The sequence below is a fragment of the Pelophylax lessonae genome, assembly GCF_965119305.1.
Source record: "Pelophylax lessonae genome assembly, chromosome: 4".
Classification (NCBI taxonomy): Eukaryota; Metazoa; Chordata; class Amphibia; order Anura; family Ranidae; genus Pelophylax; species Pelophylax lessonae.
Genome location: NC_138771.1, coordinates 579411439 through 579437655, shown reverse-complemented (window position 1 = coordinate 579437655; position 26217 = coordinate 579411439). Strand labels below are relative to the sequence as shown.

Genomic DNA, 26217 nt, shown 5'->3' with positions numbered 1-26217 from the left:
ATTATTCGACACGCGTATGTTACATTTGCACATCCAGGCATGTTGGCATTCTAACACAAATACATTTTCATGTTTGAGCTTTCTGCATTCTTTTCAGTCTGAAATATCAAAAATTCTGATTTAGGCCGCAACAATTGTATGTCTGAATGGGCCTTCAATCAATATATCCAAGATAAATATTTTTCAGGAGCATTCTCCACACATAATTTCCTTTATCATGCTAAAAAATTCTCTCCGGCGTTGACAGCTAAAGAACATGGTGACAGTCCCCAGCTGTAGACCCATACCTCCATAGTGTGTAGCTTGAGAAAGACCAGAACACTTCCATTTACTTCCAGGAAGTCTGCTGTATGATCCTAATCCCCCCCATTCTTATTAGAGAATCAATCAGTCAATGGCTAGGACCATGCTTCATGCTTCCTAGCACTGGAGGGATGTGTGCTGGTACCTGCGCTGATGAAGAGGAGGCCAAGGAGCTGTGATGGTGGGCTCAAGTGCAGGGAAGGAAATCTGGCACTGATGGCGCTTTTCCACTGCATGGAACCGAACGGTTCGGCTCGCTTTTGTGCTTTTCCACTGCTGGTACCACATGGTACGGTGTAGGAACGGTTCGGTACGGTACGGCAGCGCTTTTCCACTGCATGGAACCCAACGGTACGGCTCTCAAAAACAGTACCACCTCGATTGTGGTTCCAAGAGGTACCATACCCGGTACCATATCCCACAATCCTTTGCATGCAGTCACTACTAGCCACTGATTTGTCAGAGAATCCCACCCACTTAACTTTAGTACTACTTTAGTGGAAAAGCAAACCGTACTGTACCGTACCGTTCCAACACCGTACCAGCAGTGGAAAAGCAAACAGGGCCGAGTAGAGCCGAGCCGGTACTTGCAGTGGAAAAGTGCCATTAGTGGCTTCTAAAGTAATAGAACCTTTCTTTTCACCCACAGTAACCAATCCAATGTGCAAATTTCAGAATGACAGAAGAAGAATACTGAACGTTTGCTACAATAAATGTTCATCTTGCTATCTAAATTTTTACTAACTTCCTAGCCAGAATAGCTGTTACTATTTTATTTATGCCTTTTAAGTACATTCAGATTTGGCCATATGACCACTTGACCCATTAGTGTGTTTGTTTTTTTATTGTTGACTTCTGGAGCATTGAAAGTTTAATAGAAAATTATTTTAAAGAACCCGTTCATTTCTCACTTTTAAGTAATTTCTGGATAAAGTACTGCTGTTCAAGTCAACAATAAAGTCCAGTACTTTGCATTGATACATATTTGAACATTCACAAATGTTTCCTTATTTACCCCTGCGACACCTAGGTGAGGGGGATGTCACAATCCTTCCGGCAAGATTCTGGGAACAATGAGGATCCCAAATTTTGCAAGAAGATGCTCCTGAGCTATGATGAAGAGTCTGCTCATGAGATTTGGAATGTGTGTCATTCTCATCAGAAGCACCATGGTGGTGTGCTCTTTGGTACAGAATCTGGAAGTTGTTGCTGTTTATATTTTTTCCGTCCAACAGTTTTTTTTCACACTATAATGTGGTGTTTTGGCAAGGCAGAGGGGACCCTGGTTAAATAAGGGGACATTGTTTAGTATAAAGCTGGCCAGTAATGTTAAAGTGGCTGTAAACCTCAGACATGAAATATGAGAAAAAATAACATGTAGTGTGTGCTTGTCGCAATACAGAGCACTAAGCCTCCGTTCACATTAGGTCGCTCCGACTTAGGGGGCGACCTGTGACTTCGGCACGACTTGCACGGACTTCATAGAATGAATGTCTATGCAAGTCGCCTCCAGTTCGCCCCGAAGTAGTACAAGACCCTTTTTCTAAGTCGGAGTGACTTGTGTCACTCCTATTAGAACGGCTCCTGTACTACACAGTGGGAGCGTGAGGACCGCGACTTGTCAGGCTGACAAGTCGGATCAATGTGAATACGGTGTAAGTGTCCTTTATGTCTGCTGCCTCATTCCTCTACTACCACCATGAGTCATTTATGACAAGTTTTCCTGACACCAAGAGAAAAATGGGGACAAGGGAGGGAACTCCAGTTGATTGACAGCCTCAGCTCTGTTCCCGTGAGCTGTGTGAGCTGTGTGTCACTTCCCTCCAATCAGCTCTCCTCGCTGATGTAACTTCAGCTCTCCACCTACTGCTTTTCAGAGCTGAGAGATCTTGTGTAAATTCTGCACTTTCAATGCCTGTAGGGAAATGGCGGCTGTAGATAAATAGGTACAACTTATGTAGGAGGATTTGTTTCATTTCTGTGTATTACCTGATGCTAGTCATTTCACTTGGTATATGTGAGGGTTTACAACCACTTTTAGGTTTTCTCTTTTTCAGTCCTGCAGGCTGAATGAGAGAAATCACCTGATTCATCCATCTGCTCTAAACAACATGGATGGAATAATCCACAGCGTACGCTATTGTATTCTGACAGCCAGCACATGTGGTTGTCAGAATACCCAAACAGTGTCTGCATCGGATTGGATATGGTTACTGTTCAGCCAAGATTTTTTCTGGCCATGAGCTTGACAAAAGTTAATTTAAAAAATCCACATTTGTCAAGCTGGCAGCGCCACCCATGGAACAAATTTTAGCCAATTCCACCGGAGTCCTTCAAAATTCAAGTAATATGTGGCCAGCCTAAGGGGCCCATAAATTGAATAACCTGGGCCAAAGCTACACATAACCCATGACGAACAGGTACACTTTAAATATGTTTGCCTCCGTCCTTCTGCCATTCCAGGATTTGGAAGCAATCACACCTAAAGAATGTTAATCTTTTTATTGAGATTGGATATTCAGGGTTAGTTAGTAAGCTGTGAGGCAGAGCACAGTAATATTTAAAGTATAACTAAAGGCAAGACCGATTCGCTGTCTGTAATTGTCGTGATTGCCAATGTCAGTTGGGATAAAAGTAAGATAAAATCCAAAATGTTATATTGTTATCAGAACAGGAATGGAGGGTAAATCTGTCTTGGGGTTCATGCACATAGTGCACAACATTGGATAGCATAGATCGTAAAAGACCCCTGTATTTGGCATCCAAGATCCACAGAAGTTGCATTGTATAGGTGGCTGTATGCAACACCCATGGCTCCTGGGTGGCAAAATACAGTCATTTTTTACAATCTATGCCCTAATATTGTGCACCCAAATGTATGGCCCCCCAAGAATTACTCTATTCCTGTTCTGGTAGCATCTCAACATTTTGTATTTACCCCTCATTTTTATCCCAGCTGACGTTGGTGATGTATGCCTCAAATGCCCCTGTGTCCTTTCCTCTTATTGGAAATCTATCCTCCCACTTCCGGTTGAGTCTAATGGATAGGAAGTAAAGGGAAATCTCCTTAATGTGGTGTGAAAAAAGTGGTTCTAACCTTCCCTTAAGCCTCGTACACACAATAAGATTATCGGACGAATTTTCTTTAGTTTTTTGTTGCATGCTGGTCTCGTACGGAAAGTGAATAGGTTACTTTCATACGAAAATTCTCGTACGACAGAATTCAATTTCAGAAGTGATGTCGTGTTGAATGGTTTTCTATGTATTCTTTAGCTTCCGAGCATGCATAGTCTTGCTCTTATGGTTTTTTTTCGGACGAAAACTGTACTAATTAAACGAAAATCGGACGTTGTGTTCACGTACGATAAAAAAATTAATATCCTGCACATCCAGTTTTTGTCGTACGAAAATCCGTAATCGGCTGTTGAAAGCACAATACTAACGATCCGAAAATCGGCAGACCGTTCGGACGAAATTTTACTTCCAATTTTCTTATCATGTGTACGGGCCTTTACTCTATCCATAATTGGGGGAAAAAAGTTTTGACTTTACATCTTTTTTAACAGCTAATTGGAAATAGTCTGTTACTGCAGTAAGCTGAAGCCTGATAGCTGAGTTTCTGCATTTAGCCTATAAACGTTGGAGAGAATTTATCAACACTGGGGCAGACGGAAACTGGAGCTGCTATGCATGACAACCAATCAGCTTCTAACTTTCATTTCAAGGCTTCACTAAACAAGCTGTAGATGAAGAAGCTGATTGGTTGCGATGTACATTTGCTCCAATTTTGCAAAATTGTCCCCCTTGCACTGCCTTGTTGGCTGTTAGCCCAGGTTCACACTTGTGGGTGCAGGAAGGAGTAAAAATCACAAATGTTCCTGATATTTTGCAGAAACAGAGGTACCAGTAATTCTTACTGGCACCCCCATGCATTGGAAAACGCAGTGCGTTTTCCCATGTGCGGAAACGCTTAGCTGTTTCCATGTGGCTCTGGCCTTAGAAAAGGGTCAGGGATCTTTTCTCTGCATTTCCCGCAGGTACAGCCCCCCATTCAAATGAATGGGCGACTGTGCCCACATAAACGCAGCCACAGGGGAATGGCGTGTGAACCTAGCTTTGAGGCCATTTCAGACGGGCAGCAGAAGAGTGATAAAAACAGGCAGCTGAGCCGTGGTGTTACTGTTGGCCCCCTGGATCTGTAAAATACAGCCAGACAAGGGTGTACAATTGCTTTGGCAATTTTTACTTTGGGTGAAGAGTTTGACAGGTGAAATACCGCCTGTCAAACTCAACCATTGTTGAGTTGTGGTGTGATCCAGCAGTGTAAAATGGCAATTTTAAAAGTCAAAGTATAAAAAAGAAGACAAAAAAAAAAAAAAAGAGAAAGCATTTGGGAGGCAGCCGTACTGCCTTCTGAATGCCTGACCACCACTGGTCTACCGTCCACAGTGGATCGCTTCTGTCTAATTTGCCTGTGTGTGTGATTGGGGACCTTAGATTGTAAGCTCCTGTAGGGCAGGGACTGTTGGGAATGTAGAATATGTAAAGCACTGTGTATATTGTCAGCATTACTAAAACTAGAAATGAAAGTAGAGGTGTTGTTCATGGCAACCTGAAAGCGAGGAGGCAGCATTGTTATACAAAGCCGGCCCGTATCCAGAATAGAACATCTGTAGTAGTATTATGTCATTCCAGCGAGCAGAGAGCCAGTGCGTCAGCAGATTACTCCTAAGGAATATTCCGGCTGGAACATGATACATAAGGGTGTGTAATAGTTTCCAGGTCTGTGCAGAGAAGCTGAAAATAGCCATTTTCTCTCCCAGCCCACTTCCTGTTTTGTGGAGCCCAGACACCACAAGGCCGACGTATAGAACCTGCAAACAGATGCTTGTTGCCCATAATAACCTTCTTTCTACTGTCCCTTTTACAGTGCACACCCTGGTTGGTTATTATAGATAACAGAAATTTTCCCCAAGTCTTTCTTTAAATCCATGCTATATAGGTTTTGTCATTGAAACCAATCTGATTATTTCATTTCCAAATCCCAGCAGCAAGATTGTGTTTGTTAGTCGTGAGTAAGATGGGCAGAGTGGCCTCTCTTATCACTGGGATTTGGGGGGGGGGGGGTTAAATGGCCCTATCATCCCATATATCTTAAATCCAAATGTATCTAAACCCACAAATGTATGGATTAAAGTGGTTGCAAACCTCAGACATGAAATATGAACAAAGCATATCCCTCTATAGTGTGTACCTCAATTAAAGCACTAAATGTAATTCCTATCTGCTGCTCCGTTCCTCTGCTATCAGTATAAATCACATCTGATAACTTTTCCTGACACCAAGAGAAAAATGGTGATGGGGAGGGATCTCTGACAGCTCAGCTCTGTTCCTGTGATGTGTGAAGGGAGGTTTGTCTCTTCCATCCAATCAGCTCTTTGAGCTCTCCTAACTGAGCTCTGCAAAGTGTAACTACTTCCGCTCTCCGCCCCCTTTTTTCGGAACTCTCAGACAAGCCTTATAACTTCTGGACTGTGACAAGACTGCGGATAGACGGATTCAACTTATGTAGGGAGATTTGTTTCATCTCTGTATACCACCTGAGGCTGTTCACTTCACTGGATATATGTGAGGGTTTATAGCCACTTTAAAGTTCACCCGAAAAATGGAAGTTTCTTTATCTCTGTTTCTCTATCGCTTATTGACAGACGTAGTCCTCGGTGATACAGCACCTTCGGGTTATGTTGCCTCCACAGGAGTAGGACTAGACAGGAAATGAAAAATGCTCTGGCCACACCCCAGGGGCAGTCCCCGAGGGTATATCCTTTCTCTCTCCGCCACAGCAAATCAGTTTTTTTCTGTCTAGTTAGGAGTAAGGACCTAGATACCTTGCTGGGATCTTCGGTCCTGGCAGGATTTTTTTCTTAGAAAAGATTTTTTAGACAGCTTTTTTTCTCCAGTGTTCCTGTGAGATCTTCAAGCAAGAAAGCTGAACTGGGCGACGGGCTGGATGTTGAGATCCAGTGGTCACCCCAGTTCAGCCTACGAGCGCGTGCAGGCCATAGCTCCGTGCTGGGTCGGCCGCGACATAATCCCACTGGACGGGGACTGACCCTGCGAGTTAAACGTCTCGCTGAAACGCCAAAGACCATGAGTCACGGCGCCCGTATTGGTCGACAGCCCTCCTACCTCGGTGGAGAGGGGTACTGTCAGGAGTTGGCGCCCGCCTGGTTCCGGTATGGTGAGTAGTATGTTCCCCCTTTCCCCCTGACGGGTCTTGTGGTGAACGCGGGCCCCTCTCTGTAATGGTAAGGATGAGTTCCCCTCTATCCTACAACATGTCACAGATCCCCCTAATTGAGTGTGATTTTTGTGTACAAGAAGCCAGGAGGCTTGGTTTGGGAGCTGACAATCTAATTGTAAAAATGTGTAAATGATTGTAGTCAGTGGCAGTACTAGAACTTTACTGTGATAGTATAAGGTATCCTACCTGTCAGTAGCCACAGGGCGATGTCTATACATGTATACTGCATTCCAGATCATTCCTCCAGCTAAGCAGATGCCTCCCGACGGCCACGGACCGCATACGGCCCGCTAGGGTCCGTTACCTCCGACCAAGCTGACCACCATGAGGGTGAAGGGTTGTGAGGCCGAGATCCTTCTGCAGACATGCCGCTATTTTGTGCAGGCCGCCGCCATTGTCTGATAGATCGCACGAGGCCGCCATTTTGGTGTAGCCTCGTGTCTCCAGCATGGGGGCGGCCATGTTTGAGGTGACTCAAACACCTCATGGAGCCAGGGGGAGGAGCCGGAAGGCGTGTTAAGGGGCGGAGCCGCCTCTTTTACCCAGGAAATAGAGCCAAAGACTTCCTGTCTGTAACAAGACAAGCACTGAGCAAGCTGATGAAAACTTCTGTGCATCAGGGATGAGCCTTGGGGTCTGTCTCTCTCTCTGTGGGGTCCAAAAAGGCAGGTAACACTGAGGGGCGCTGTTGCGACTGGGGGACACAAAAAAAGAAAAAAAAAACGTTTTTTTTTTTTTTTTTAACTTTGTCATTTTTTGTCGCTGGCAAGTGTCTTGCATAATCATTGACCCTGCCGCATAGGTATCCCCACCTGATCCCCTCAAGGTGGCCGCAGGACCCTCCAGTACCCCACTTGTTTTTAATGCATTATCGGCAATTTTGGAGTCTTTGGTATCCCGGGTGGAGGTGGCCTGCCAGGGACGGGGGTCAAGTAGCGACCCCCGCCTACCCCTATTGTTTATCAGATACTTCAGATACGGATTCGGAACTGGTCAAGCCAGTTGCAGGTCCCTCTTAGGGGGCTGTTGTCTCAGGTAATATCTCCTCAGCAGTGAGGAGAACGTTTCTGCCTCCGCCATAGCACAAGAGTGGTGGATGCACTAGTTGTGTCCGTCCAGGAAACCTTTAGTCTTGAGGTTACACCGGCAGAGGTAGCTGAGACTGAGATTCCTTTTTGGTACTTGTTAGCCTACCAAAAGGGCGAAGGATTTTCCTTTACCTAAATGGGGTCGTTTTGAAACGAACCCCTGTTATTTCCAAACGCATGGCTAGGTGCTATCCGTTTGAGGAATTCCTCTTTATAGGATAGACGGTACCACCTGCTGTCTTGCCACAGACTGTTAGGATAAAAGGACCTCGTAACTAACGAGTACCTTCCTTTTCTGCTCATAAAGAGTTGTTCGTTCCGCGAGGGCGGGCGATAAGGCGAAACCCTCCAAAGCCCCTTTAGAGGGGTTTCAAAGGGCGCTGGTCGGGTAAAGAAAGAGTCCGGCTCAGCCAAGCCTGAAGTATATAGCCTGATGCGCCCCTACCCATCTCTGGGGTGGGGGGGGATGTCTTCACCGGTTTCTGGAGGACACAGGATCGAGTTTCGATCACTTCCACTGGTGCGATTCTTCCCTTCTAACATTGAACGGTTTCAGGGGTTCTATTCGAACCTATTCACAATGCCCAGGAAAGAGGGCAAGGTGCGTCCAAATCTGGACTTGGGAAGAAATAGAGTCCATCCGTACAGTGGTGGCCTCCCTGCATCAGGGGGATTTCCTGGCGTCCATAGACATTTAGGAGGCCTATCTTTATATCCCCATCATCGCAGGACATCAGCGTTTTTTCGCTTTCCCAAAGATCATCCCTGGTTCCCACCAGGAGACTGAACTATCTGGGCCTAAGGTTGGATACATCCTGGGCAAGAGAGTTTCTCCTTGCTGGGAAACTCCAGAAGGTTCAGTCAACGATTCGGATGTTGCTGTCCGTCAATTGGCTGGGACTGATGGTGGCCTTCTTAGAGGCAGTACCGTATACCCAGTCTCATACCCGAATTCTCCTGAAGGAGATTCTTTTTTAATGGAATCAGAATTCCGATTCCCTGGACAATCGGATCCGGTTGAGCGAGCGGACCAGGAAGTCTCCGATGCTCAACCAGGGGAAGTCATTTCTTCCGATAGTATCCAGATTACCAATAAGGGTATCGGAACTGAGAGCGATCAGATTTTGTCTGATTTACTGGATCGAGCAGCTCTAGAGCAGCCCGATTCGGATCCAATCGCATATGGCCTCTTCATCCAGAGGTTTTTCCCTAGCTGTCCCTTCATTGGGACATCCCGGATGTGGATCTGTTGGCACCTTGGCCTAACAGGAAGGTGCGGAGGTTTGTAGCTCGCGCCACGATCCTCTAGCGGACGCAGCAGAAACGCTGATCGCACCGTGGGGGCAGTATCAGCTACGGCATGCCTTCCATCCTCTCAAGTTGCTGCGGGAACTTCTTCGCAGGATAGAGGTGGAGGGAATTCCAGTTATTCTGGAAATTCCGGATTGACCTCGTCGAGCCTGGTACGCCGACTTGGCGAGGCTAGTCGCGGACGCTCCTTGGAGACTTCCTCTCAGGGAGGATTTGCGGTCTCAGGGACCGATCTTCCATCTTGCTTTACAGTCGCTGGCTTAACCGCTTGCCGACTGCGCACAGTATATTTACTGCGGCAGTCGGCCCCGGCCAGGCAGAGTGACGTAGGTCTACGTCGCTCGCTTGTCACTCCTTCCAGAGCCAATAGCGGGCGGGCGCGCGCCCGCTGAGGCGCGCGCCCGCCTCGGCTCGTTCACGGAGGAGTGCGGGAGTGTGACTGGCGGACCCGATGTCCGCCGGTCACACTACGATCGCCGGTACAGCGGGAGAAAGACAGAGCGGCTTGTGTAAACAAGCCACCTGTCAGTTCTCCCTGTGTAAAAGTGAAGATCAAACAGTTCTACTATGTAGAACTGTTGATCTTTGTTTTTACACTAGAAGACCTGTCCCTGCACAGTTAGAATCACGCCCCTAGGACACACTTAACCCCTCCCTGTCCAATACTGTTAACCCCTTCCCTGCCAGTGTCATTTTTGCAGTAACAGTGCATATATATAGCACTGATTACTGCAGTAATGTCACTGGTACCCCCAAAAGTGTCAAAAATGTCAGTCAAGGGTCCGATCTGTCCGCCGCAATGTCGCAGTACCGCAAAAAAAATCGCAGATCGCCGCCATTACTCGTTAAAAAAAAAAACACCAAAAATGACAAAAATCTTTCCCTTTGTTAGTAAACGCAATAACTTTTGCGCAAACCAATCAAAATACGCTTTTTGCGATTTTTTTTTTTTTACCAAACATAGGTAGCGTAAAACAAATTGGCCGAAAATTTTAAAAAATTTTGATTTTTACATTTTTTTTGGGGGGAATTTCATATAAAAAAAAAGTGAAAAATATTGTTGTTTTTGCAAAAATTACGCTCTTTTTTTTGTTTATAGCGCGTGATCAAAAAATCGCACAGGTGATCAAATACCACCAAAAGAAAGCTCTGTTTGTGGGAAAAAAAGGACGTGAAATTCGTTTAGGTACAGCGTCGCACGACCGCGCGATTGTCCGTTAAAGTCACGCAGTAAAAAATCGCAAAATAACCCCTGGTCTTTTAGCAGGAAAATCCTCCGGTGGTAAAGTGGTTAATGGCCTGACCATTGAGACCCAGGTACTGAAGGACAAGGGAGTGTCAGCTTCAGTTATTCCTACCTCCAGTTAAAGCAAGGAAAGTGACTTCCAGCACATGGAAGTCTTATATTGCATGGTGTGAATCTATTGGATTTCCCCCACAGACCTATTCGGTGACCCGAATTTTGGTCTGTCTGCAACAAGGGGTTGAGCAGAAACTATCCTTGAGCACGATCAAGGGTCAGGTTTTCGGCGTTAGCAATCTTCTTTCAAGAAACCTTTGGCTAATCATTTCTTGGTGCAGAATTTCATCCAGGGGGTGCGACATCTGGCTCCGCCAGTGTGCGCACCCTTACCGCCTGGTATCTTAATTTAGTGTGGTCGGTTCTTCAGAAACTTCTCTTTGAAGATATTAGGGAGATTCCCTTGCTTACATTCCCAGAAGGTGGCCTTCTTGGTGGCCATTACTTCTGTACGTAGGGTGTCAGAACTGGCCGCATTATCCTGTCGTTCCCCAGATCTGGTGGTTCATAGGGATAAGGTGGTTCTTCTTCCAAATCCATCCTTCCTTCCTAAAGTGGTTTTCGTAAGACGGACTCACTTTTTGTGATCACGGATAGCCCTTGAAGGGGGTTGCCTGTGTCTGCCGCGACCATATCTACATGGATCAGTTAGACGGTGGTACAGGCTTATTCTATTAAGGATCGGAATCCTCCGTTCCCTGTTAGGGCGCACTTCACTCGAGCGCTCAGTACTTCCTGGGCCTTTCGCCATCAGGCGTCAGTGGTCCAGGTATGTAAAGCGGCCACCTGGTCGTCGGTACATACCTTTACAAAATTTTATAAAATTGATGTGATGGCATCGGCGGATGCCTCATTTGGCCGCAAGGTTTTGCAGGCCGCAATTTGAGGAGACCGGTGGTCTACCTCGAGGGTTTTTTTCTGTTTGAAAATTTTTTTGTTGAGTCTCATCATTAAGGATGAGCATTGTAAACTTCTAGTTGGCACCGGTTGGGCCTTCTAGATTTGGATTTGATTTCCATTTTCCCACCCCTCATTTGTGATACTGCTCTGGGACTTCCCGAAGGTGCTGTATCACCGAGGACTACGTCTGTCAATGAGCGATAGAGAAAAATGGATTTTTGTAAAATCTTACCGTAAAATCCTTTTCTCTTAGCTCATTGACAGACGTAGTTCCCGCCCCTCTGTTTTTCAGTTGGGTTGGGTTAAATTCTCTAAGCACTGCTTTTGTGACATAACTGATTTGCTGTGGCGGAGAGAGAGAGGATATACCCTCGGGGACTGCCCCTGGGGTGTGGCCAGAGCATTTTTCATTTCCTGTCTAGTCCTACTCCTGTGGAGGCAACATAACCCGAAGGTGCTGTATCACCGAGGACTACGTCTGTCAATGAGCTAAGAGAAAAGGATTTTACGGTAAGATTTTACAAAAATCCATTTTTTTTTTTTTTTTTGTGTGTGCAGTAATCCAGTGTGACACTTTGCTGTAATAAAGACCTGTCAATGCTGCTCTCTCCCTCTGTGCAGGGTGACTGGTCTTGTCTCCGCCCCCTCCTGTAGATTTCTGCAGGCAGCCTGTTGTGGGTGAGGTCTGCATTCTGCACAGGCTATTTACAGTACAGTGATGATGTCACTGCTGCTTTTGCAAGGTAATATCTGGGTTAGTAAAGCCATTTGCTGCACACAGTGGATTTATACAGTATTCTTTGTGGCTATTGAGAAATATAATTAAATGAACATTTTTTGTGCCCAAAGTTCAGCTTTAAATCTTACCAAACTTTATTCAAAACCTAAAAATAAAATGGGGAAAAAACGTTCATAATTTCAATCCTGTTCTAAAGCGCTGCGCAAACTGTTGTCCCTATATAAATCCTGTATAATAATAATAATCTGAAGCTTGATACTGTTGGGTAATACAGGCAGTCACTTGAATAGTAAGTAAAATCCTTTTTCCTTTCTTTCCACAGACCAACATATTCGGGGTCAGGATGCATATAAAGATTTGAAATACTGCTCCTCCCTAGTTCCAGCTGAAAAGAACATCAGGTAATTCTAATTTTATATACATAGACTGCCATCAAGGGGATAAAATACTGCTGAACTAAGAAAAAAAAAAAAAAACCCCCGCAAAAAAGTTGCCCAGTCTTAGAAGTCACCAAGGTTCCTGTGTAGTTTGAAGTAGTTGTACATTGAAGTTTCTTCTACAGATATATAGTCGGTATATTTGGAGAGTAGGATTTGCTTCTTGTAATACACTGTAGAGGTCCTAGCACAGCACACGCTGTAGAGGTCCTAGCACAGCACACACTGTAGAGGTCCTAGCACAGCACACACTGTAGAGGTCCTAGCACAGCACACACTGTAGAGGTCCTAGCACAGCACACACTGTAGAGGTCCTAGCACAGCACACACTGTAGAGGTTCTAGCACAGCACCTGTGGACAAGTGGACAAATTTGGAAAAGCAAAGGATACCAGTAAATGAACAAGTCTTCACTGTAAAACCATACGCCCTGGGATTTTAGAATTGTCATGCCTCTGCACAACAAATGTTGGTGTCTGTGACAGTAGTATGTACTTGTTGGAACAGATACCATGAATTTATCACATGGAGGTATGGTGGGAGGACAGCATTTTGGCCAGTGTCTATACTGGGGTATACTTTAGGGCTCATGTACAGTAGACTGACTTGTGTCTGACATCACACAGGTCTACAGATTGCCATTTATTTCACTGGTGTTGTGTGGATGGCAGTGCTGAGGAAACGTTTGACAAGCTTTGATGTGTTACTTTTCCTTGGACAAAATGGGTCCTATTGAGATGCATTTTGCATTTCAGGTAAAATGCTGCATTTTCCATTTAAACACAAGAGTAGGAAATGGTTACAGCCCCTTCTACAGTCTCAGTGGAAAATATGTCCCCATTGGAAGATTTCCTCTCATCTCCTCTTCTAGTGACAACTCAAAATTTTGGATTTTCCCCCTCATGGTCATCGGGCTAGAGAGAATGAATCTGCCTAGGGCTAGGTTTATATCTGCAAAATAACACATGGGGGGGGGGGGGCGCAAAGCCTAGTGCATTACCCCAAGTTTATTGAAATAAACCAAACAGCCAAATGAATACTTAGAAACAACAGAAGCAATTAGGCATGATACTTTCTGATGGTTAATCAACATGGCAAGCAGCATGACTGAACAGTTGGCAATGTCGGCACGCTAACGGTTTCGGGGACGCATCCCCTTCCTCTAAGCTCTGTCAGCCACCACTCTCTGCCCTGCTCCTCTGGAGTGGAGAGCTGGAGCCAGCTGGCAATCAGGCTGCTGGGTGGATGCCGACAAAATTGTCAGCATCTTTCCAGAGCCTGGAGCAGCACCGATGATTCTAGGTCACAGGAGAGCAAAAGTAAATGCACCCCTGCGACCCACAAGAACAGAATGGACAAAAAAGCTTTGGTTATACTTCTCTTTTAAGACCCTGGAGTTGGCTGGATTGTTTGGGGGGGATGCGGCTGCATGTAATAATCTATGCTTTGGCCTCAACCGGTGGTCTAGGCAGCTCCTTCTGATTGGCTTATGCACATGGTCAGACAAGTGTGGGTTTCAGTGACCCCATACATACAATTCAGTAAACTTGCACTGCGTTCAGATCCATAAAATAAAAATATAATAATCTGCATCCATGGTCTTGTGCGTGATTTGTGTATTGTGTATTTTATGTTATACACACATAAACATCTGTGCTATTGTATACATAAATACATCACAAATAAACACTATTGGAGCACAAGAGCTGCCGGTGTGCCAGCAATAAATAACACTAGGCGGCAATGACTACCTGCATCCTAGCAATGAAGGATGCATGGCTGCTAACATCCTAGCAACAAATGTTAAAGATGTTTTAGAGAGTTTTACGTAATCTTTTAGGTCTAAAATGAATTAAAACTGTGTGAAAAAAATGCAAAAAATGGCCCTGGCAGCAAAAAGGTTAAAAGTGCACCTGTCAGAAATATGGGGGTTGCCACTGCTAGCTTTTGCCTTTAAAATGGTAATTGGCTGGCTCAGCACTTCTGAGAAAAACCCTAACAGCCAGGCAGCTAGCATTTTCAGAAGGCGGGAGAGGGTGTCTGTCAATACAAGTTGCATTGTACAGAGCTGGCAGTATCTGGCCGCATTCTCTGTGGTTTGCCATCAGCCTCACGTTACATTGTGATCAGGAACACTTGTGAGGCTGTACACTCGCTGAGCTCCGTATCTACACAAGGGTCCTATTTACAGCTTCCCATCAATACCTGTATCAGTATTCCGTATGATGAATACTACTAGACCAGCTGGTTATTCCTACAAGGGATGCTGAGGTCATTGTGCATCATTTTTGTGCCAATTCTCATAAGTATCAGATTCCAATCAATATAAATGTGGAAATGTAATACAGCGTTTTGTTATCCCTGCAGATCATTGCTACAACTCCGTAGCTGCAGGACTTGCAGAAGCTTCCTCTTGTTAACCTCTCCTTTACCAGAGCTAATATAATTGGAGCGCAATGGGTGGAGAATTCTGCAGGTCTCAGATAAGAGTTATGGCTCATTATGCTGATGATAACAAGTTTACTGTTAGTGACGGAGAGGATAGGGGGGAGTCCCAGGGCTGTGTGTTCTGCTAGGCAGCTCTGCGAATATGATCCAGGGTACGTAATAATGGTGGCTACATGGAATGATGGGCAAAAGCTTGATAGAAATCAGCAACTTGATTTATTGTGTTTTTGTTCTTTCAGGTTAGCTTGCTGCCATGATTCCCGTGGCCGAGTTCAAGCAATTTACTGAGCAGCAGCCAGCCTTTAAGGTCCTGAAGCCATGGTGGGATGTTCTGGCTGAGTATATAACTGTCGCAATGCTTATGATTGGGGTTTTTGGATGCACCTTGCAGGTAGGTTATACTTATAAATACTAAAGAGTTACATGTAAAAAAAAAAGCAGGTCTTATCTGCTTTTTTGAGGTGAAATGAGGTGGACCAGGCCAACGCCTAATTTTAAAACAATATGAGACCCCATCAGTTTGCAGAGAGCTGTGAAGGTGCAGTGGAGGTCTGCTTAGGTCTGTTTCTTTATATCTGTGGCCACAACCCCAAAACCTAACCTGCAATTTGTTTTGTAGTATATGTGCTGAGGATCTCTAGCTTTAAAGGGTGGCTCCACTTTTGCTGAAGAAAAAAAAACCCTTCTGGGCGATCAATATACATTGCAGGGATTTTAACAAACCTTGTTACAGATTATTCAGCTTCTTTTATGACTTGGTGGCTCCAAGAGTCCTAATGCCCAACTTTGTTCTTGCCTGCCTGGGAGTTTTGGTTGTTCCCGCTGTTCCTTTAGGTGTTCCAGCTCCTCCTATGAACATTGTTCATAGTATAAAATAAATAAAAAGAGAAAAACCCTGTATAATGGCAGGAGGTATGCCAATCCAAGAACGTACATAGTTACATAGTAGTTGAGGTTGAATAAAGACGATAGTCCATCCAGTTCAACCTGTGTAGGTGTGTGTGGACGCATCATATCATATACCCCTGAATGTTTTGATCCTTGAGATGTACGTCCAAAAGTATTTTAAAAGTAGCCATACTCCCTGCAGTTACTACCCTTTGTGGTAGAGAATTACACAATCTTGTGGCCCTTACTGTAAAAAACCCCCTGCGTAGCCTGAGGTTAAATCTCTTCTCCTGTAATCGCATTCTATGGCCACGTGTCCTCATGCATTCGTTGCGACTGAACAGTTTTTTTTTTTGTATGTTGAGATCACCGTTAAGGTACTTGTATATCGCTATCATGTCCCCTCTCCTTTTCCAGGGAGAATAAATCAAGCGCTTGTAAGCGCTCTTCATAATTAAGATCCTCCAATCCCCTAATCAGTTTAGTTGCTCTCCTCTGGGCTCTCTCCAGCTCCATCACATCTGAGGACTGGCGACCAGAACTGGACAGAATACTCCAGATGTGGTCGGACCACCGATTTATAAAGTGGTAGGATTATAGTTTTATCTCTGGAATACATCCCCAGAGATTTAATGGGGAGTACCTGAGAAGTATAGGGAAATGGAATAGCACTTTATGGTGGACTGATCCTTTAATAAGTGGAAATATGCAAGCTGGTTCTTCTAATATTTAAACGTATGCCACACACAACACGTTTACATGAAATGGAAGATGTGTACACTAAACATAATTTCCGTCCATTAATATGGATAGTAAGAGCAGTAATCCCATTAAATGGTCTCCTTACTCCTGGATAAATTGGATCAGGTTCCTCATTTCCTTGCCAGTAAACTGTATTTAGCGTTGCTTTTATATACGTTCATGCTGATCTATTACCTCCAGTACAGAGCTCCATGTCTCCTTGTTAATCTGTCTTAATGTATATGAATATAGGGAGCTTAAAGGATTTCGGAGAAATTATATTTCTTCATTTTACATCCATATTTATGTAGACCTGTCTGTGAACAAGCCATTAAGCTGTATACTGGCCATAGATAGATGGGCCTCTTCCTTCCTTCCTTTTTTTTTTTTTTTGCCGACTGAATGACAAAAACTTGTAGATTCCTCTATCTATACAAGCAAGGTGGATTGACTGGAGCCGCTGATCAACAAACGCAAACCGCATATTCCTGAGAACAGAAATTGTTTAAACAATCAAATTCTGAACAGGGATGGCCACACAATGATCGAAATTCGGACAGTCCCCGCTAAGCCAAATCTCAGTCTGTCTATATGGCCAGCTTTAGAACAAAGTATATGGACTTTGATGAAGCCACGCCTGTGTGTCAGATATTGTTTTTTAAAGCAGAATTCCAGTCTCACTGGTTTTGTCCTGTCTGCCTCTTGTCCTTGGTGGAAAAGGGGGCTGCTCTTTCATTTTCTCCCCCTCCAGCTTTGAAGAGCATTGCAGCGGGCACCTTTTTTTCTGTGTAAGGACCAGCTTGCCACAACAATCACTGAATGTCATAGCCCATAGACTACAGAAGGTGTTAAAAGCTGCTGTTGCGTGTGTGGTGAACACAACTTTCACGCAGCCAAGTTCATTTGGATGAGGAAGGGTTAGCTGCAGAGTCTGCTCCTCTTGTGCACTCTGTGTCCCAGGACTCTGGAATCCCTCTGCAGTTGTTGGGTTTTTGCTCAGGTTCAATCACAGCGGCCCTTTACCATGTGATCAGCTTTGTCCAATCAAACCTGATCACGATGTAAACTCACTTGCCGGTTATCAGCATTCCTTTCCTCACACTGTCACAGCGTGAGGGGAGGAGAGCCAGTAACCTACAAGTGTGAAAGGGGATATTTACACTGATAATCAGGGCACTGATCATCAGTGTCATGCCCATCCGTGCAGCCTCGTCAGTGCCCATCCGTGCAGCCTCATCAGCGCACATCAGTGAAGGAGAAAAATGACCCGTTTGCAAAATAGTATAACAGAAAACTAAGAAAAACAATTTTATTTTATTGATTTTCAAAATTGTCAGTCTTTTTTCATTTGTTTAGCAAAAAAATAAAAAACCCAGTACCACCAAAAGAAAGCTCTATCTGTCTAAAAAAAAATGATAAAAACTTTATATGAGTACAGTGCTGCATGACCGGGCAATTGTCATTTAAAGTGCGACAGTGCTGAAGGCTGAAAACTGGCCTGGGCAGGAAGGTGGTGAAAGTGCCCTATAGGCAAGTGGTTAAACACATGTAACACACAGCATTAAGATTTATTGGCTCCTACAAGTTACATAGGGGACTCCTACCACCACAACAGAAGGATAAAGCTTAGCTGGTCATGTGACCCCCTTTTCCCCTTCAGTTCTAAGGTATAATAACTCCGATAAATGGTAAAATAAGGGCAGAAAGCTGAACAGTTGGCAGGGAAATTCTAAAAATATAAATTGCTGAAGCCTTTTTTTGTGCACTTTAGTGCTCATGGCCCCTACACTCTGAATGTATAGGACTGTGTATTAAGCTGTACAGGCAGTCCAATTCCCCTGGATATGAGACCGGTTTCGTACTGTATGCTCACTGATGATGCTGCCGACCGAACAAATACAAAATGTTAAATGAAATGTGTAACCCTTTTTGTTCCAAATTTTCGGCATTGTGTTCACAGCTTTTAATAGGTTAAACATGAATTGCTAGGAATGCAGGTGGTAAGCTTGAAAACCCCAATTCCAGTAATTTTTTTGGGGATAGAATTGGGAAGGTTTAGAACCTTTGTCTGGTTTTTATTGCAGGTAAAACTAGTAGTTCACTCCCTAAAGTATCATGTAAATCATATCGGTACATAGGTTTGCTCCCTTCTGGTCTATTATATACAATATAACAAAATGTTTTTGTTACATCTCTTCAATACATGCAACTTTCCCATGAGGCCTCTTGCACATTGCAGCTTGAAAAAGCTCAGTACAGCTTTTTTTTTGTACTGAGCTAAAATGCAGCCCAATAATTGTAATGTGCCTATGCACACAGGCACGTTAATGAGCACCGTGCATTCTTCAGTAAAAACAAAATAGAAAAATTTGCATTTTTGGTCAGTAATTTACGCCTCATGTGCGCAATTGGGTACAGATGTACACAAATGCCTATTTACATATTGTGCAGAACGAGAACGCAAAAAAAACATTTTTGCGTGTGCACATGAAAATGCACGAATGCATTTGCGGGAAAAAATGTGCAAACGCATTTGCGGGAAAAAATGTGCAAATGCATTTGCGAGAAAAATGTGCAAACGCATTTGCGAGAAAAATGTGCAAACGCATTTGCGGGAAAAAAATATGCAAACGCATTTGCGGGGAAAAATATGCAAACGCATTTTCGGGGGAAAATATGCAAACGCATTTGCGCAAAAAATGCGCAAGTACATTTTTTAAAAAAAGTCTGAAAAAGTAGATGCTTAAAAAGGAATATGGTGTGCAAGAGGCCTAAACTTGTGAGCTGAAAACTTCCTGTGTTCTCTGCCTGTGCACAAGTAGGGGTTATGGGGAGGGGTTATGGAGAAGGGGAGGAGTGTTGAGGAAGGGGAGGGGTCTGCGTTCTTAGTAATCCTATTAAGTAGACAGGGCTGACATCACATGCTTAGGAATTCAGAGCTGCGTTGTCATGTCAAAGAGGAAGGTAGGGGCACAATATATGTCTGGCACATCAACAGTTTTTAAAAAAATGTTTTGCACTTGCAGTCTGTATTAAGAGAGGAAACATGGGGAAATGTGCATGTATTGTATAGATATACTAAATGTTTTAGTTTAGCCTTGACATACACTTTTTAATCGGCTTGATCCAGACCTCCAGAGGTACTGATCATTTTGCTATTTAGGTTTTTGCTGCTCACTTCCTATCCCTGTGATGTGGGGTCAGTGGAACAGGAAGTGATGGAAATATCTCCAATGGAGACAGAAACCACAACAGAAGTTTTTCCTTATTTTCTATTACACTGGGGACCGGTTTAAAACTATGTAAGGTTTTTGATGATGTCTGTATCTTTCTCCTGCCCTTATGAAACCTATAGTTGTCTTTGGATCACAGGGATAAAAGGTGGGGAAAAGGATCCGAAAGGAGTCAAGAACAGAAATAAAAACATGACCTCATTTCCTGCCCTTGTTGAGTTTTCAAAGGGGAAGTGCAATTTTCTGACCACGTTTCAGGTTACAACCATATTTAGGGTGTAATATGAAACCCCCCCTAGAATCAAGTAGATGTGACCTTCAACAGACCTTTGTCTCTTTTAAGATTAATTCCACAGATTTTCTATCGATAGTTTCATTGTGCCTGCATCTAGCACAGTGTCTCAACTTTTTTTTCATTCATGGCACCATTTAAATTTTTTATTTTTTTGTTTTTAGGCACCCTAATCTAAGGAGTCGTTCACATGTGAGGTTTGGGGGGTGGTGAAACCACACAGTTGAACTCCCCTTAATATTTCCCTTAAAGCTGCAGGGCTGAGGTTGTACACATGCCACAGCAGAATAATACTTCTTCAGATGAGCAAGGCCATGCTGAGACGGTGTGCTTTGTACGTGGTTGTGCCATGACGGTGTAGCATTTAGGGGGTTAAAACCAACAAGAGGCAACATATTGTCTCTTCACCACCTGTCAAATGCGTCTGAATAGTGATCTGAACATATCCCACTAGCTTGGAGAAACAGGTGTGATCATGCAGAGACGTCAGGATTAAAAGTAATATACAGACCTATATACACACACAGCCTTTTCAAAAAGTAAACAATTACTGTCCCTGGCTGAATCAGACATCTTCCCCTCCTTGCTGACTTTTCGTCATGTTCGGCACCCGCACCATCAGGTGAAATGTTTAACACAGTACTGTATGGTAAAGAAGGGAGAAGCCGGTCAGGACTCGGTAAGAAGCCTCCCCCAGCCACAGCTCTACCCAATACAGTTGCCCTAATAGAACTCCTACTCTGCCAACATGCATTTAAGCTTCTCTGCCGCCGCTTTCCAACCCAGTCTTTGTCAATCAGGATGCTGTGGCACCCCTGAAGAGCTCAAACGTTACCCTGGTAGAGAGAGGCTGATCTAACAGCTGCTAAAAGCCGAAATCTTGTTTGGTGGAATGACCTATCAATCTAGAGCATGGGTGTCCAACCTTTTGGCTTCTCTGGGCCACATTGAGTGTAGAGAAATTTTCTCGGGCCGCATATAAAATATATACTATAGTTAAGGTAAATAAGTAATAAAATGCCTTCCCGCACTGCCGCACCCCCTGTACTAATTTAACACAACTAGAGAATGATCAAATGAAATGGAATCAGTATACAGAGGTTTACTACTTCTGAGAGATATTAAAGGAACACTCAGAAACACTGCACATGCTCATCTAACCCCCCCCCCCTCCTCCCCCCCAAGGCAGCCTCTGCCTACCGTTAGTTGGAAGCCGCTGTGGCCATGCCCCCGAGCCAACTTCCTTCCTCCCCAGCAAAAAAAAAGTTGTCAGGGGGCAGTGGGCCGCATTGCCTGGGGTCCCAGGCCGCATGTGGCCCCGGCCGCAGGTTGGATATGCCTGATCTAGAGCTTAGATCAGTCCAGAAAATATGAAATTATAGCACTAGAAAATGGCCCCCCAATCAGAAACTAAATTACTAAAATGCTTCTAAAAATCTTCAAGTAATATCTGGCACTTATTTGGATATATATTGGACTAAATGCATTTTCACTTTATTTTTGTGTGTTATAAACCATTTGTTTTGTCTCTTTTAACAGATCACTCAGGACAAAATCATCTGTCTTCCCAATCATATCTCAGCTGAAAGAGTTTCTCAAATACATTGTCAACAGTTCACCCAGAATGTGGAAGCCACAAATGCAAGTGAAGATGATGTGGCTGCATTCACTCCAACCCCTGATGCTTCATCTTCACCTCCACGTGAGATGAGTGGACTACGGAACAACTTGGACCTTCAACAATATAGCTTCATAAACCAAATGTGCTATGAAACAGCCTTACATTGGTATGCAAAATACTTTCCATACCTTGTAGTGATCCATACCCTTATTTTTATTATCTTTGGCAATTTCTGGTTCAAATTTCCTGGTACAAGCTCCAAAATAGAGCACTTCATCTCCATCCTAGGCAAGTGTTTTGATTCCCCGTGGACAACTCGAGCGCTTTCTGAGGTTTCAGGAGAAACTAACCAGGAGAAGCCCATGGACAGGGAGCTTTCAAAGCCTAATTTCGAGGAGACTAGCCCTGCAACTGCTGAACTTCCAGTTCCAGAAAAGCTAGTGGCAGACACACCTTCAGCTAGTGTTTTGGACAAAAAGGAAGGCGAACAGGCTAAAGCTCTTTTTGAGAGAGTTAAAAAGTTTCGACATCATGTAGAAGAAGGAGATCTTCTTTATTCCATGTACATGCGTCAGACAATACTGAAAACTTGCAAATTTGTCCTCATCACAATATACAATGCCGTCCTGGTAGGAAAAATACACTTTATTGTTCCCTGTAGTGTGCACACTGAAGACATGACTGGCTACAACAGCTTCTGCTGCAACCACACCAAAGCTCACCTCTTCTCTAAACTGGCTATCACATATTTGTGTTTCTTGGGGGTCTATGGTTTGACTTGTCTTTATACACTGTATTGGCTCTTCCGTCGTCCACTGAAGGAGTACTCCTTCCGATCTGTGCGGGAAGAAACTGGGATTGGAGATATCCCCGATGTCAAAAATGACTTTGCATTTGTGCTCCACTTGGTGGATCAATATGATTCTCTTTACTCTAAGAGGTTTGCTGTCTTTTTATCTGAGGTCAGTGAAAGCCGTTTGAGGCAGCTTAATCTTAACCATGAGTGGCCAGCTGATAAACTTAGACACAAACTTCAGCATACTCCAGAAGGCCGCCTTGAGTTACATCTCTTTAAGCTTCCAGGTTTGCCAGATACTGTATTTGAGGTGACAGAGATTGAATCTCTAAAACTGGAAATGCTGACTGAAGCTTCAATCCCTCCGTTGGTGTCAAAGTTAGTCAAATTGGAAGAATTGTCCTTGTTCAACTGTCCAGCCAAAGTGCAACATGGCTCCCTGGCTTACCTGCGAGATCACCTCCGAGTCCTTCAGATAAAGTTTGATGATGTTAAAGAGATTCCCCTTTGGGTGTTTAGCCTTCGTGCCCTTGAGGACCTCCACCTGATTGGATACTTGTCTCAAGACCTCTCAAAAACGGCTACTTTGGAAAGCTTGCGGGAGCTAAAGAGCCTCAAAGTTCTTACTCTGAAGAGCAATCTTTCTAAAGTCCCCCAGACTGTTACAGATGTGGCTAGCCACTTACAGAAACTTAGTATTCAAAATGATGGGACAAAGCTTCTCACGCTTAATGCTTTAAAAAGGCTTTCTTTGTTGAAAGAATTAGAGTTAATTCGATGTGATTTAGAACGCATTCCTCATGCAGTCTTCAGCCTTAACAATTTGCAGTTGCTGGACCTAAAGGAGAATAACTTGCACACCATAGAGGAGATCATAAGTTTGCAGCACTGTCGGAAATTAAATATTCTTCGACTTTGGCACAATCAAATTGCTTACATCCCTGACCACATCCGTAAACTAAAGATGCTAGAAGAGTTGTGCTTAAATCGTAACAAGATTCTTGTTTTGCCATCTCCACTCTTCCTTTGTACCAAGCTCCGCCACCTTGACCTTTCCCACAATGAGATCCGTGAGTTGCCTCCAGAAGTTGGAGTCTTACAGATGTTGCAGTTTTTGGCTTTGACTGGAAACTTTTTAGAAGATCTTCCCAATGAGCTTTTCTTCTGCCAAAAGCTTAAGACTTTGAAGTTGGGACAGAATAAGTTGACAAGCTTATCCCCGAAAATTGGGTCTCTTGTGTTGTTAGTGAAGCTTGATTTAAAAGGGAACATGATTGATGTTTTGCCTCAGGAACTTGGAGCATGTGTTGCTCTTAAGAAGTCAGGTCTTGTTGTGGAGCATACGTTACTGGACACTTTACCACTTAATGTAAGGGAGACACTAAGTGAAGAATGATGAGGGATAACCTTTAGGAATGATAGAATATTACAACAAACAGGAAATTAGCTAGAGACAGGGAACAAAATGGATAACCGTCAAGAAGATATAAGATGAAAACATAATTGAAAGAACTCGTCCTATGAACACTCTCTGTTCCAGGAAAAGTAAAGAACTCTTAGAGTTGGAAGGCTTTGTCATCCAGTTCTATTTTTCTGTCTTCTATGTAGCTGTAATGCATAATTGTACCTCAACAATGACTTTACTACAATTCAAACTTTGAAACAAAAGCCATAAGGCTCATGATAATCAAAGCATATCTATTGGCAACTATTTTTGGATATTGTAGGAAAGAGTAAAACCCCCCAAACCAGTTTTTTTTTTTTTTTTTGACGTTCTGTGTCTCATTGGGAAATTCTCTCGTCACTTTCTGTATCATAGACAAAAGAAGAGATCTGTCTAAAGTAAGGGAAATACCCTCAAGGGGTTTTTCCCTTTACTTTTGGTCCAGTATCCACTCAGAATTTTGGATTTTTACTTTCTTTTAGTCCTGGGGATAATGGTCACCATTACAAATAGGGTGAATCTCCTCAGTGGTGCCACAGGCGGTAATATAAACCTGTTAAGGGCTCTAACCCCCTCCTTACTCTATCCAAAACAATTTGGCTTTAGATATACAAAAGGTTAGGTCCACCTATAAGTGACACTTCTGTTACAAGTGCATTCTGGTAGTCACCCACTTGATGCTTTTATTTTTTAAGGAATTTCGTTTTTATGTTCTGGCCACCTTTGTATATGTTCCTATAACTCTTCTTGCATTATTTTTATTTTTTTTTTTAAATAATGGAGAAGTAGGTATATGCAATGGTGGATAAAAACCGTTTAACAAACTATAGAGAGGAATGTCAGTAGATAGAGCTTTATATGAATAACACAATGGGTGATATCGCCCACCCTAGATTCCTGTAGTTTAAAATCATCATTTTGGGTGGACTATTATCCTTGTTCAATCACAAACTGGTGTTTATTCAAACAGTAGCTTTAAGTATAGCTTTAAGTATGTGCCCATGAATGTTGGCATTTCTCCCTGTCGTCAACGATTCTGACAAAATATTTCCGAGTGCACAGCTGCATATGCAGAGGACAATAGCTAAATATTTAGGAGTGGATCTCCTGTCTTCACTGCCATGGGGCCTAATGGAAAGCTCTGTTGTTTGTCCTGCCTCTGTATGTGAAATGGTGTATCGTGGTTCCCTGAATGTTTGTCTGTCCTGGCACTTCCTTGGGTTTTGTTAAAACGTTAAAAGCAAAAATATTCTGTGCTGGGGTAAAACAAATACCTGGGTGGAGCTGCCTACACAAATTTTGTGATAGCAGAATAACACCAGAAGTACAAGTATAGTGTGGGGCTAACAAAAAATCCATACTAAAATATATCTACAAACTGCATAAATATCAACTAAATCCTTGAGGCTCCGTTCACATCTAGGCGTCTTGGATCACGGGCGGAATCCCGCAAACAGAATCACGGGACGCCTTCTTTTGGGCAACAGGTGTCCTACAATACTGTTTGCGCATTTTTATCATGATTCGTCAGGCGACAATTGAGACAAAATCGCGCCGCAATCGGGGTGCCATTGGAAGTAATGACCATAGCAAGCACGTCCCTCGATTTGCATTGATTTGGGATCACAGGCAGATTTGCAGTGATTCCTCCTGCAATCCGGTACGCCTTGATGTGAATGGAGCAAATAGATAAAGTCCCATTTTATAAAGTGCAAGATAGTGAGGAAATGTTTATTCGTGTTTTTTTTTTTTCTTTTAATTCTCCAACGTGATAGAAAATATATGATTCTGTGCTAATATAAGAGTGCAGATAATGGCCTCTTACCCTATAGAAAAGGCCATCTAAAGCTTAACAAAGCATAAAAGGTGCTCCAAGTGCTTGTCATCACCGTGTTACCACTCCATGCCAAGTAAGAAAATTGGCCTCTTACCAAACAATATGGACCATTATAAACAAAATGGTCAAAAGCGCTTTTTCCAATCAGTGTCTCCTCATGCCGCTTGTCCTCTGAATACTCCGGTGGCAACCAGTTGCGTAATGAAGAGACGAAAAAAACGTGTTCCTATCGTAATATGGTTAAAATAATGCCTCTTTAATGTTTTAATTTCACTTACATAGTCTCCGTTAAAATGTCGCTAAACATTCCAGGAGCTGTTTCCAATCAGGCCGTCTCCGGGTGCCAAACTCCGGCGGAAAGATAGCTTGATGACGTCATGTGTAGGTCACGCCCTACAGATTTCGTCAGAAGAGGACATTTTTAGGGGGATTGGCCAAAAATTGGTTGGACTGGGATTGGTTGTTTTTTTGCCATTATTATTTTAGTATTAGATTTTGATTTAGCTCCACACTATACTAATACCTCTCTTGTTTAA

General features: G+C 43.5%; 1 protein-coding gene across 1 annotated transcript; it reads left to right on the top strand.

The window, feature by feature from the left end:
• Positions 1-14915: 14915 nt before the first annotated feature.
• Positions 14916-24415, top strand: LOC309553716 (volume-regulated anion channel subunit LRRC8E-like). Its single transcript, XM_082255094.1, has 3 exons — positions 14916-14981; positions 15069-15220; positions 21523-24415. Exons 2-3 carry the CDS (start codon positions 15083-15085, stop codon positions 23794-23796), a joined length of 2412 nt encoding a protein of 803 aa, XP_082111220.1. The 5' UTR covers positions 14916-14981; positions 15069-15082; the 3' UTR covers positions 23797-24415.
• Positions 24416-26217: the final 1802 nt, after the last annotated feature.

Excerpts from the sequence above, each read along its gene's own strand:
- LOC309553716 (XM_082255094.1), top strand. The coding sequence starts at position 15,083 with ATGATTCCCGTGGCCGAGTTCAAGCAATTTACTGAGCAGCAGCCAGCC. Across the intron at positions 15,221-21,522 it reads TTTTTGGATGCACCTTGCAG|ATCACTCAGGACAAAATCAT; the intron begins GTAGGTTATACT and ends CTCTTTTAACAG.